A 14,679-nucleotide genomic window follows, 5' to 3' on the forward strand; every position below is an offset into this window, starting at 1 on the left:
CAAAGACCTCCAGTGTAGAAAACAATTTTACTGCTGTCATTCAACTGTTGTAACAGGTATATGGTAGATAAAAATCCCTCATATATTCTTTTACTTACTTCTACTCTGTATGCGTATTTTTGTAGTTCTTTTTACCTCTTCAAAGCCCTTTTACACCCTTTGTTCCATTGGATTTGGAACACACCTATGAAGAAAGCAGAGTAGTTATTATTATCCCATCTTACCGTTGAGCACAGTGAGGCAGAGATTAATGACTTTCTTTGTCTCTGTCCATGAGTGGCAGGGCTGTGACTAGAATCTTCATCACAGTTCTGTATGAACTGGAGTATAAATATCCTTGCTGAACAAAATTGCTGGAGGGATGGTCCTGTTTGCCTTAAGTGTTTTTTATAGCCCCTAACAGTCACCTGCATGTTATTCAGACTAGAAAAACCTGTGATTCTAAAAATTGTTTGCTAGTTGCTAATGAGAAAAATCTCTCTTGCACTTACTTTACTTTGGTAGTTATCTTTGCAAAGATCACTGGAACTTGGCACTATATTACATGTCTCTTTGAGTAGAGAGAAGGAAGATGAAAGGACATAATTATAAGACCAGCCTTAAGCCTCCCGTACTTAACGAGCTATCCAATCCCAGGGAATTACTTCAAGCCTGAGGCTGGGACGGGTTCCTTCCCCTAATTACCATTACCTCTTGCCCTAACGAAGTTCTGCTTTTCTTTAGGAGAGTGAGGAGCGTTTCTGGTGCTCTAGATGAAGAATCAGGATGTGGCCTATTTACTTATTTTCATGGGGAGCAAGAGAAGTGAGTTGGGGGGGGGGGCAAGAGATATACCTATTTAGAACCACAGTTAATCTAATGATTTGTCTGACACAATTATTCCAGTATAATCTGTCCCCAAAGAGACCCATTAGGGAGTATGACTTGAAAGTTATACCTATATTACCGTCGCCTCCACACAAGTTAGTGTGGTCTCAGGCCTCTAAGCTTTCAGTGGCTTATGTGATAATATATCAGCAGCATAGAACCAAATGTGAAAAACAGATGTCTTGCTGATTGTACATTAAATTCGAAGGCAGGGTCAGCCACAGGCTAAACTATTAATTAGCTAACGTTTGTATCTGACAACCTTCGACTTCTTTTATTAGTCTCCTTCTCTTCTTACTGTCTCAGGCTCTCTAATTGCCCAGAGTCCCTGCATAGGCCTGCCTGCTTTGGCAGTATTCTGTGCGCTGAACCTCACAATTTCTCACAGCCGTCAAAACCTCGTCTCTTTCAGGCTGTCAGGTTGAAATGGGACCTCAAAATATTTTATACTCGGATGTATTAAGGAGCTAGTACGCCAGTATTTGAGGACAGTTCAATGTGGTCTTCCGTCTTTCCTTCCTCCCTCCCTCTCTTCCTTCTGTTCATTTTGATAGGGAAAAAACATTTTAAATGCCAAGTAAAAGGTATATGATGGTGAATCAATCAGTATAACTATATAATAGTTATTTTATATAGCTTAGGGTACATGTCAACAATGGCAAACACATCTCACTGGCTTAAGCTAACAAAGGTTTGTTCCGCATTCCAAATTGGTTTGTCAAGGTGCTCTGATCCCTGTAGACACTCAAGGACCCAGGGGCCCAGACTGGGGAGCAGCCACCATTTCAATCATTGCCAATTGCTGTGCCAAAGGGAAGAGAGCTCTAGAGGGACTCACATCGATAATAAATGCTTTAACCCAGACATGACACATCTTGAGGGACCCTGGAAAATTAGAAGAAACGTTGATGGTCCTCATACTAATTCATCTTTTATCCTCAGTAACTGCCACAGTACTAGACTCGGCAAAGACAGGGAATGTTTATTTAAATTTCCAGGGATTCTGGTTTCTTTCGGATTTGCCTTGCTTTGTCTTAGGCTGAAATAAATAACAGAACCCATGAAGTAAAACCCAAAGGCATCCAGATGCAGTGTAGTGTCCCTGGGACACCAAAGGTAAGAGGAATTCAAAGCCCTTTGAATCTATCTGAGAAGAATAGAATTCCAGCCTACATCGATCATTCACGGCCTAGTCAATTTCATGTTCCTTTTGATGGTTCCAGGAAATGGCTCCATATAGTTATTCCTTTTCTAATCCTTGGCACACGGTATTATTGTGCAGTGAATATTTGTTGACTGACTGTTTTATGTGGACAACCCATGGCTTATGGTCAATTTTAAGAATCTTCTTTGAGCATTATAGAGATGAAAACTGTAACTCTTTGACAAAATAATTACTTTTTTGTGTGGTTGTATAGTGGAATTTTATTCAGTGTGCACTTCAATCGTATAAATTCAGCCATATATGAACATAGGAACAATAGAGAGAGAAAGAAAAACCACACTGAGGTATGTAGTCCAGGAAGTTCTGTCTACCATTCCGTTCACTGAGCTTAATGCCTCAGAGAAGGTGTGAGATGAAAAACCTCAATCTCCTGTGGTGTCAGTTGAACATGACTCAACTGTGAGAGCAACTCAGCCATCGCATGCACTTCTAATATTCCAATATATGGCCAACCATTTTTCCCTACAACTTAACTTCTAAATGATGCCAACTGCTTCATCTGGCACTCACCGAAAGAACCAATGATCTGTTCCAATGTTGGAGGGGAAACTGGCTATGTTGGGGCTCACTGCGAGGTGGTATGTTTGTCTCTAGTATGGTGTGATATTGACTCTTTTTGTTTTTTGCCTAAAACCAATTTTAGGACCTAACATCCCTTGTAGAATGAGACTGCACAGCATTCTTGTTCATTAGAGACCTAGACATCATCAGTGAAGACAACCTTCTTTCTAGGGTCTTTCTATATTATTTTGATCAAAATATTTTGCTCTGTCTGCTGTTTCCATGCATAGGTCTGGAGTTATGTTGAAGCCAATATACTCACTGATAAGAAGATTGGATATACCCACATGTAGTACACATGCTGCTTTTGCAGGTTTCACATTTGCGGGTTAACATTACTTCTCCATCCTTTTCCCCAGAGTGCCTACCGCATGTTTACAAACAACACGTGTTTGAAGCACATGATCACCAAAGTCCGGCGGGACACCCACCACTTTGAACGTTACCAGCATAACCGGGACCTTGTGGGATTCCTCAACATGTTCGCAAACAAACAGCTGGAGCTGCCTAGGGGCTGGGAAATGAAACACGATCACCAGGGCAAGGTAAGAACAGGGAGTGGCCAGGGGAGGCTGCCGTGTGCCTGGGGGCTGCCGTGGCCTTGACACTTGGCTCTACCCTTCAGGTGAGGGCAAAACCCTCTGTGAAGCGAAACATTCCATCTCCTGGTTTGAGTGAAGCCTGCACAAGGGGGTTGTTACTACAGTTACTACTCTATTCGGAAGGAGTGTGTGCAGTGGATGGGTGTGAGGGCACCTGTTCACGAAACACTCACATTGGCCTAGATTCTTCCACCTGTAATTTCTCACCATGTACTGCTGATTAGAGAAAGGGTTTCTTAGGAAATGACATTTCCTTCTCCCTAGTTAAGCAGCTTATATTACGGGTAGTTGAATAAAATTTATATTGTTTGGAGAAGGTAGCTAGGAGGTTGCTAAGCAACTGCACAAGGTGTGTCTTTGTGACGCTGTCTGGGTTTGGGCGTCAGAACCCTGATTTTGTTAGCACATTAAACAAGATTCACAGATTGATGAATTTATGATGAGAGATATGTAGCTGTGTCGCACAGGCCAGAGTAACCACATGTGTACTTTCTTTGTAGACAGATGAATCAGAAAGTGGGGCTATCATGAGGAGGTTGTTAGATGAGTATGAAATCGGAGTGAGAAACTTAGTTTTTTTGTAAAGTGTTCCTCAGCTCACATTGTATTTATTTAACTCCTGTTTAGCGCTTACTATCAGCCATGAACTGTTTAAGCTCTTTATATGTATAGGCTCCTGACAACAACTCCGTAAGCAGTACTATAACGCATATTACTATTATTGCCAGTTACAGATCAGAAGCCTCAGTGACTCGTGTCACACAGATGGGCACTGGCTGAGCTGTGCTCTAACTCTGGCAGTCTGGTTGAAGGGTCCATGCTCTTAACCATGACATTATGCTCTCCGAGTGGTATCCGACCTGTTTCCCTGTCTGTGAAAACACTAGAGATACATAACTTGTAGGGCGGGGAGGATTAAAATGACATGATATTTAAAGTAACTATGCTTGGCTCATTCATTCAATGAATATTTATCGAGTACCTATGCAAAACAGATAAGCCAACTACTTCTTACAACTGCCATTCTCTTGGAAAGAGTTTGGCAATAGACAAATAAATAGAAGCATGCCAAGAGCCTATTATTGCTATGATTTAAAAGAAAGCAGGGGACAGTGTCTAGAGAAAGACAAAGTGGAGAGTTATTTTCTACCAGGGGGCTGGGGAAGGCCTCACAGATAAGACTGTACCTGAATAGAGACCTATGAGGAGAAAACCGTATCCGGGAAAGCCCATTTAAGGTGAATGAAATGTGTAGAGTACTCCATAAATGCCATTCTCTCCCAGAGTACCCTCTAGCAATAATACCACAGTAACATCTTATTTATCCTGAACTTGGCTTCCAGCAATCTTATCTGAGAACCTATAAGCAGTCAAAGTAGATGTTACAAAGTGCTTGTGTCTTAAAGCATGGGAGGAGCCCTCAGGCTCTCATTGAAACTATTGATTTTTTTCTGTAAATCTTTTTAATAAACCTCTAATTCCCAGCCCAGAAAAGATTAGAATGGTAAGTATGGAGAATAGAATAAATGAAAGAGAATAGATTTGTGATTATGACCTTGGACCACAGGTAAAATGGCATTGTATCAGCGTCAGGTGGGCATGGCAGGGAAACCTTTCCAGGACACTAGGAAGCTGAAAGCAAAGGAACCTGGTGCTTGCTGTGCTCTCACCTCCCAGTGGATGATGTTGCATTGCTGGTACCGAGTTTGGTTCAACAGCCTGAGAGCCCAGTGTTTGTCAACATTCTACTGAATGGAAGGGCATAGATGGTCCAGGAAAGGACTTTGAATAATACTGATGGTAGTATGCCTGGAGATATACGAGCTGTAGCATACCTAAAATTCAGCTTTGCTCTCAACTCTGACAAGACATTTACGTGGTGTCATAAAGGTACCTGCTGTACTCATTAGAGAACCACTGGTCCAGGGAAAACCCAAGTTGCAATAATACTACATATATTTCTGCTCTGTGTAGAGACTTAACTTGCTAAGTCATCTTGTATCCTTAGCTAAAGGGAATCAGGAACTTATTATATACATGTGGAGGAGGAGGTCGCTTTCTGCTAGTCATAACTTGCCAGACACACTTCAGGAGAGAGCTTCTTATTGGACCTTGAGAAAAGTTTAAGTTGCATCTAGGGTACTATTTAAGATGAGTTGCAATGTATTCTTAAGAACAAGTTCTGTCTCGTAGCTTTTATGAGTGTTGATAAACAGTGGTAAACAGTATCTCAGCTATGTGGTTAACACGACTATCCATCTTATTCCCCGAGGGCTTTGGACTCGTGGGGGGGTTTCAACCTAAAATTGTAGGCATTGTGAAGAACGCTGAATGTGAGCTGGTGGACAGCTGAGACCTTGCAGTCTGCTGCTGGACTGGCAGTTGACTGCTGTTTGGCATGCCTTGTGGCCAAATACGATTATCAGACAGGCCTGAAAGCCTATCACTTGAACCTCTCTACTTCATGCATTTTTAACTAAGTGGGACACCTGAAGTAAAGCAGGTATACTTTCCTGTGATTCCTCCCTATCCTTCCTTTACAAATAACTGGCTTCTAGTGAACTGAAATAACTGAAAAGAACGCTGGGGAGAGGCTTGTGCTATGTCTGTGTTTGGCTGCACTGACTTCAACTGTACTTTATAAAAGTCATAGCTCCCAAAAGTCTTCCACCCCTGAAATTGTAGCCCCCCTTTTATGAATGAATTGTTTTGCTTCCAGAACATTTAAAGGGTTCTGGAACATTTTTCCATTTTTCTGGAACATTTTTCCATTTACTGTAACATCAAAAGCTATTAAATATTATGAAGTTATTTTTCTACCGTGATGACTGATTTTTAGAATTGACGTGGAATAGGATCTCCAAATCCTCACATGATTCTTAAGAGGCACGTTCTCAAACTTAGCTCTTCAGGCTTATGAAATTTGGCTCCATGTCCTCTTCTCAAGTGCAGCATCTTCTGTTCGTGTTTTCATTAATCGTGCAGCACACGTCTGAATGCCTACTGTGTGCATGTTGCTGTGATAACAGTGATAAAAGCTAACACTTGGTGTAGTATTGTGTAACAGGTAACACCGACTATGTGCTAGGTGCTGGAGTAAGCACTTAGATTAGGTCCCTTCGTGCTCATAGCAGCCTTTTAGATAGCTGTTAGGTTTATCCACATTTCATAGAAGAAACTGAGGCACAGCATGGTGAAGTGAACTCACCAATGCCCCATAATTAGTAAGTGATAGAATTGAATTTGAACCCAGGCAGTCCAGCTCCAGAGACTGTGTCTGATCCTGCCTCTCTCCAGCGAGTAGGAGAAAGGCATAATCTTCCAGCAATTATGATGAAGGTAGTAAAAGGTGCTGTGGAGGAGATGGCACTTTCAGACACATCATCAAAGAGCAGCATGTTGCGCGAGTCGCTCCTAGCTCTCCGGGGTCAGCCCTTTGTTGAATCCCCACATTGATTTCGCTTGTATTGTTTCATGACGTCTGTCTCCATCTGTCTCATGGTATAGTTGTTAATATGTTTTATCTTCCCAAGCAGATGATCCCCTTCTAGGGAGTTATTTTACTTCTTTTTTAATTACCCCCTTTTCTACCTCAGTGCCTTTCTCATAGAAGGTTCTCAAGACAACTTTAGGGAATGAATGAAACTCGTCACCCGTAGCGCCCCGGTTATTCAATAACCTTTGCTTTGGAAAACGAAGAAGCTGCCAGACTCCCTCCCTACTCTCACTCCTTCCGCCTTCTGTGCTCTCACCACAAGTGGCTCCCAGATTAGCCTCATTTGGCCTCACTTAATGAATATGTTGTCTTAGATTTTTCACATGTTTGAACAAGGTGGTTATTATGCTTGTACAGCACTTTACTGTCTTCCATTTTTGGAAGAGACTTTTTTCCTAATCACTTAAGGCCAAGGGTTTAAATTGGGTCAGGTTTCACAGGATTCTACATCTGATAATGCTCTTTCGGGGAGTTCTAGGGTGAAAAATGTCCTTGACTCACATAAAAGAAGTAAAATACATTTTTTAAATTATTAATTAAAGAATAAGAACAGACTAGCAGGCCTGGCTAGGAAGATGATGATGATAATGACAGTGATGATAATGATGATGCCTGCATTTATTAAACTCATACCATGTGCCAGGCACTGTAATAGGTACTTTTTCCATGGATTATCTTATTTACACTTCATGGCAGATCACGAGGTGGGTATTAGTAGTAGTAGTAGTAGTAGTAGTAGTAGTAGTAGTAGTAGTACCTACATTTTACTGAAATTTAGAGATATTAAATAATGTGTGTTTTAGCAAGCATGTGAGGAATCCAGGATCCAAACTCTAGTAGTGAGACTCCACCACTGCACTCTACTGGGAGAGATTGTCTTTGGCAATGAGAAATACTTCACCGTCATCCTTAGGAAGAAGAGTTAGTTTTAGGCCAGATGCTGAGATTACTGGTATCCTTCAAGGCTGAGTGACACATAAAGGTCTGGATTAGATCATGGGTGTTCTAGCAAAGGTCACATCACCAGAAACACATGTATGGCTTCATGCTTAAATACCGTAGCATCCTTAGGGTATTCTTCTGTGATGGGGGCAACGTGAAATAATGTAAAGGAATAGAGTTCTCATATATTGATGGCTTTCTCTGTATTAGATGCCATTCGATATGTTAGGTACCAGACTGTATGCTAAAGAGATTATATTAGCTCATCTAATTTTCACAATAATCCTATGGAATAGGTTTCACTATAGAGGAAGAAACCAAGGCTCAAAGATGTTAAGTGTGTAAATAAACTCTTAGATACAAATCCATGTTTTTCTGTATTCAAAACCTGTATTAATGTTCCTCTATATGGTTATTCTAGACCTTATTGGCCACTAAGCACCTAACTAACTTGAAATAATGTCATTTAAATTTACTGGGTCTCAGTTTCCCTATTTCTACAAATGAGTAGATTGATCATCTTTTCATACTTACAGGCCATTTGTATATCTTCTTTGGAAAACTGTATATTCAAATTCTTTGCCCCTTTTGTTAATTAGGTTATTTATTTGTTTTACTGAGTTGTAAGAATTTTTTGTGTATTCTGAATACTAGTCTCTTATCAGATATATGCTTTGCAAATATTTCCTCCTGTTCTGGGGATTGTCTTTTCACTGCTTTATAGTATTGTTTACAGCACAAAATTTTTAATATTGATGTAGCCCACTTTATTTGTGTTTTGTAGTTTGTGCTTTTGGCGTCATTTCTATGAAAGCATTATCTAACCCAAGGTCACAAATATTTACCCCTGTGTTTTCTTTAAGAGTTTTATAGTTTTAGCTCTTATATTTAGATTTAGGATCCATTTTGAGTTAATTTTTTGTATGATGTGAGGTAGCGGATGCAACTGCTTTTTTTTGCACATGAATATCCAGTTGTCCCAACAACATTTGTTGAAAAGACTATTTTTTTCCATTGATGTTATTAGTTGTTAGGAAAATGCAAATCAAAAGCACAAGGAGACCTACTTGATTGGCCACCATAAAACAAAACAAAACAATCTAGAAAACAGTAAATATTTGCAAGTATGTGGAGAATTTGGAACCCTCATATATTGCTAGTGGGAATACAGCACAGTGCAGCCACTTTGAAGCGGTTTGACAGTTCCTAAAAAAAATTTTCTGTGAAGAATTGCCACATGATCCAGCAATTGCACAACTCGGTATATACCCATGAGAAATGAAAATACACTTCCACATAGAAACTTCTATGAACTCCACAAATGTTCATAGTAGCATTATTCATAATAGCCAAAGTGTGAAAACAACCCAAATGTGTATCATCAGATAAATGGATAAATAAATGTGATAGATCCATACAATGAAATGTTATTTGACAATACAAAGGAATGAAGTATTGACACAGCATGGATGAACCTTAAAAATATTCACTAAATAAAAAAACTAGTCACAGAAAAATCACATCCGAGGTCTGAGAATTAAGTTCGCGAACTCATCCTAGGAAAAGTGCTACCTACCTCATTGCTGAGTATCATTATGGTCACCTTCAAAGTATTCCCCTTGGGAAGCTATGCGCTGACGCCAGTGCCTAGTCCACCCTTTAAAGCAATTTTGGAACTCTTTTTCTGGAATGGCCATCAGAGCTGTCAGCGTATTACCCCTGATGTCCTGAATGTCACCAAAATGTCTTCCTTTCTGTACCTCCTTTATCTTCGGGAAAAGAAAGAAATCATTGGGGACCAGGTCAGGTGAGGAGGGAGGGTGCTCCAATCCAGTTATTTGTTGACTGGCTAAACACTCCCTCACAGACAGTGCCGTGTGAGCTGGTGCATCGTTGTGATATAAGAGCTCCTTCGAGACCATTTTTGCACACAGCCATCTCATGCTAAGATTTTCAGTTAAGAGTTTTCTAATTGTTTCTCTATCGATGTTTACTTGGTCTCCTATCCTTCTCACAGTCAGCCGACGATTTTGATACGCAATTTGACGAATTTTTGCAATGTTTTCGTCAGTTCTGCTCATTACTGGCCGCCCTGACCTCTCTTCATCAGTGACGCATTCGCTCCCCTCAGAAAAATGTTTCATCCATTTGTACACTGCCTTTTTCTTCCTGGCATTATCCCCATAAACTTGGACTAACATGTCTCAGATTTCACGTCCACTCTTGCCAAGTTTAACGAGAAGTTTAATGTTTGTTTGTTGCTCCAATTCAAGCTCAGACATTCTCGTGATGGCACACAAAAACACACAACAATAATGAACGTCACTCAGCAAGACACCGCCACACGTGGACACAAATACAGCTGATAAATACACTGATAAACCAAGGTTATGAAACCTTATCGAGCTGTTTGTACTATACTGCCAATGTAAACGCATGGTGACAAGTTCACAAACTTAATTGTCAGACTTCGTTATGTATGATTCCATTTATTTGAAATGTCCAGAATAGGTAAATCTATAGAGAGATAAAGTAGATTTGTGGTTTCCTTTGTTGGAGATGGAATGGAGAGTGAATGCTGATAGGTACAGAGTTTTCTTTTGTGTGTGTGGGGGGTGGGTGTTCCAAAATTATGGTGATGTTGCACAACCCTGTGTATATATTAAAAAACAGTGAATTGCACACTTTAAATGAGAGAATTGTATAGTATCTGAATTGCATATCAATAAAGCTGTTTAAAAAATTAATAGGTTGGACTAAAATTCCCCTTTTAGCTCCTACATACTATATATTCTTTAGTCTTGAAGGTTAGATGATATGGTTCCAAACTGGATTTGACATCAGAATAATGCTTTTCTTTTGGCTTTAATTACTTTTGGAAAGGTCTGTTGTTCAGAATTTCATAGTGTGTTTTGACCAGTCGTTTGTTCCATTACTTGATTTCTTTAATTATTTTGATTCTGTAATGGTGGGACTGGCAATTAAGTCAAGTTTTATTTCATGCAGGATCATCCTTATGAGACTGTGATCAACATCTATGTATATGTGTTGGACTGAAGGCCTAGGATTTTCACCTAACATAGAGGACACATTTTGACTTGCCTTTGAAACAAAATATAAGCAAAGAAAGTGGCCCAGTATAAAAAACTTTTTTCTGCTTGCTTCTTATTGTAATAATTCTTAAATTTTTGTAGACTTTCAGTAGTGTGAAAGTCAAGGGCAATTTGGGATCTGGGTTACAGTGTTGATATAGACGCTTTGTATTTTTGCAAGAAATAGGCATCAATAGTATTCAAATGTGACTTTCTTAAAATGCTTCTGATTCTTGGCTGGTTTTGATCATTAGTGTGTGCTCATAGGGTTAATATAACTGAAAAACGAATATGAGCTTTAACAAGGAAAACCAAATGTTATTTAACTTAGGAGTCTTTCCTTCTTTCTTTTCTCTCTCTCTCTCTCTCTCTTTCTCTCTCTCTCTCTCTCTCTCTCCCCCACCCCCAACCCCTCTTTGCCTCCCTCTCTTCCTTCTTTACTTTTGTGCCATGGTTAATTAGATAGATTGGAGAAAATTATGCTGCAGTGAGGTCAGGATTTCTAGATCCATCACTATCTGAACAGACCCTCTGTGAACCTCATTTTTTCTTAAGTGAAAGTTAGTAACCTGTCCAGCTCCTGGGGCTGTGGTTAGCACCAACTTAAATAACAGTGGGATTACAAATGGAAGAAAAACAATTAGCATTATAATTATCACAGTTTATTCAGTAGTTGACTTAATACTACTTGAGATGGTATAGAAGATAAAAGTTGTACAATTATGAACCTCTACAGGTTTATGATTTAGTCTGAGGAAAGCAAAGACATGGAACATACAAAATATCTGCAAAATAAAATAGACCATTTTATTTTATTTTGTTTTATATTTCATTTATTTTTAGCCAGGAGTGCTGTGAACCTGGTTATTGCTAGCCAGCTCACCAAAATCTTGATTTGAATGTTTCGGTAGAAGTAAGAATATATAGGGAGCGATAAGTAAAGAGTTTCATCAATTTAGAATTTTATGAAAATGATAAAGATTTGTTGTTAATGGCTGAATCCTTACTCTAACGGGAAGTACATAATGGTTTTATAAAGGACATACTGTAGGATTAATGACATTGTCCCATTCCTCCTCTTAAGGAACTGCTGATGTCCCTTAACACTGGTGGTCTAACAGCATGGCTTTTTAAATGTATTTTGTGTGTGTGTGGCTGTGTTCCAATAAAACTGTATTTTAAAAAAATTTTTTTACAGTTGAGGTTTTTTTAAAAAAGATTTTTATTAAATTATAGCTAACATACAACATTATGATAGTTTCAGGTATACAACATAATTATTCAACATTTATATACCTAAAGAAATGATCACCATGATAAGTCTAGCAACCATCTGGCACCGTACCATACTATTACAATACTATTGACTATATTTCCTATGCTGCATGTTACATCCCCAAGACTAATTTGTTTTATACCTGGAAATTTGAACCTCTTATTTCCCTTCACTTCCCCCTTTTTTAATTTTTCAATTATAGTTGACATTCAATATTATTTTATATTAATTTCAGGTGTACAGCATAGTGGTTAGACATTTATATAATTTAAGAAGTGATCCCCTGACTAGTCTAATACCCACCTGGCACTATACATAGTTCTTATCATATTATTGACTATATCCCCTATGCTGTATTTTACATCCCGTGACTACTATATAACAACCAATTTGTACAGCTTAATCCCTTCCCCTTTTTCACTGCCCCCAACCCTCCTCCCATCTGGAAACCATCAAAATATTCTCTATGAGTTTCTGTTTTGTTTGTTTATTTTGTTCTTTAGATTCTACTTATAAGTGAAATCATATGGCATTTGTGTTTCTCTGTCTGACTTATTACACTCAATACAATACCTTCGAGGTCCATCCATTTTGTTGTAGATGGCAGGATGTCATTCTTTTTTACACCTGAGTAATATTTCATTGTATATATGTACCACCTCTTCTTTATCCATTCATCCATTCAGGGACACCCAGGCTGCCTCCATATCTTGGCCATTGTAAATTATGCTGCAATGAACATATAAATATGTACATGTCCCCTTGAAGTAATGTTTTGGGTTTTTTTGGATAAATACCCAGAAGTGGGATTACTGGGTCCTTCTTTGTTTCTTTATAGCTTTTGTTTTAAAGTATATTTTGTCTGGTATAAGTATTGCTGCCCCAGGTTTGTTTTGTTTTGTTTTTTTTAGTTTCCATTTTCATGAAATACCTTTTTCCATTCCTTTACTTTCAATCTGTATGTGTCTTTCGATCTGAAGTGAGTCTCTTGTAGGCAACACATGTAAGGGTTTTATTTTCTTATCCATTCAGCCACCATATGTCTTTTGATTGGAGCATTTAATCCATTTAGAATGAAAGTAATTGTTGATAGATATGCAGTTAATTATTGTCTTCTTCTTATTATTATTATTATTATTGTCATAAAGAAGTTCCTCTAAGATTCCTTGTAATACTGGTTTGGTGGTGATGAACTCTTTTAGCTTTTTCTTGTCTCGGAAGCTCTTTATCTGTCCTTCAATTCTAAATGATAGCTTTGCTGGGTAGAATAATCTTGGTTGTAGGTCCTTGCTTTTCATCACTTTGAATATTTCATGCGAATCCCTTCTGGTCTGCAAAGTTTATGTTGAGAAATCAACTGATAGCCTATGGAAACTCCCTTATAGGTAACTAACTGCTTTTTTCTGCTGCTTTTAAGACTTTTTCTTTGTCTTTATCTTTTGGCATTTTAATTACGATGTGTCTTGGTGAGGATCTCTTTGGGTTCATCTTGTTTGGGACTCTGCGCTTCCTGGGTTTGTATATCTATGTCCTTCACCAGGTTAGGGGAGTTTCCTGTCATTATTTCTTCAATTCCTTGCTCTCTCTATTCTCCTTCTGGTACACCTGTGATATGAATGTTGGTATGCTTGATGTTGTCCCAGAGGACCCTTAAACCATCATTTATTTGGATTCTTTTTGCTGTTCTGATTTAGTGTTTTCTGTTACCTTATCTTCTAAATCACTGATTCAATCCTCTGCTTCATCTAATTAATGATTCCCTCTAATGTATTCTTCATTTCAGTTATTGTATTCTTTATTTCTGACTGGTTCTTTTTTATGTTTTCTATCTCCATTTTTATGTTTCCTATGTCTTTGCTGAAGGTCTCCCTGAGTGTTTTGAACTCTCCATTTGGAGGATTACTTGTCTCCATTTTGTTTAGTTCTTTTTCTGGAGCTTTGTTCTGTTATTTGAGACATGTTTCTTTGTCGCCCCATTTTGGCTGCCTCCCTCAGTTTGTTTCTATGTATTAGACAGGGCTGCTATGTCTCCCAGTTAGTGGAGTGGCCTTATGTACCATGTTTCCTCGAAAATAAGCCCTAACTGGACAATCAGCTCTAATGCATCCTTTGGAGCAAAAATTAATGTAAGACCCAATCTTATTTTACTATAATATTAGACCAGGTCTTATAATATGATATAGTATAATATAACACCAGATTTTATATTGATTTTTGCTCCAAAAGACGCATTAGAGCTAATTGTCTGGCGAGGTCTTATTTTTGGGGAAACACGGTAGTAGGTGTCCTGTGGGGCCCAGTGGCATAGTCACCCTGGTCACCAGAGCCGGGTGCTCCAGGTATGTCTCTTGTGTGGGTTGTGTGTCCTCCTCTTGTAGTTTAGCCTTGATTGCTATTTGCACATTAGTGGGAGGGATTGACCCTCAGGCTGATTGGTTGTGAGGACTGGCCGTGACTACAGTGGAGGAGCTGTGGTGCAAGAGCCAACCCTACAGAGCAGGATTCACTTTAGCAGGGCTTTGGTGCCTTGCCAGTTTGCCCTTTGGGTGTGTTATCCTTGGAGATGGCTGGGTGATGCTCCGGTTCAGTCAGAAGCTGGCCCCTGGGTGTGCCAACCT

General features: G+C 39.1%; 1 protein-coding gene across 7 annotated transcripts in view; it reads left to right on the top strand.

Moving 5' to 3' along the window:
• The window catches only part of HECW2 (HECT, C2 and WW domain containing E3 ubiquitin protein ligase 2), a 338,340-nt gene that overhangs the window by 239,913 nt on the left and 83,748 nt on the right, over positions 1–14,679 (top strand). For all 7 annotated transcript variants that reach the window (XM_033112086.1, XM_033112085.1, XM_033112082.1 and 4 more), the window contains one exon: positions 3,013–3,198. In XM_033112086.1, the coding sequence (XP_032967977.1) occupies positions 3,013–3,198 (186 nt within the window). The remainder of the gene's footprint in view (positions 1–3,012; positions 3,199–14,679) is intronic.

This window comes from Rhinolophus ferrumequinum, chromosome 8 (assembly GCF_004115265.2).
Source record: "Rhinolophus ferrumequinum isolate MPI-CBG mRhiFer1 chromosome 8, mRhiFer1_v1.p, whole genome shotgun sequence".
Classification (NCBI taxonomy): domain Eukaryota; kingdom Metazoa; phylum Chordata; class Mammalia; order Chiroptera; family Rhinolophidae; genus Rhinolophus; species Rhinolophus ferrumequinum.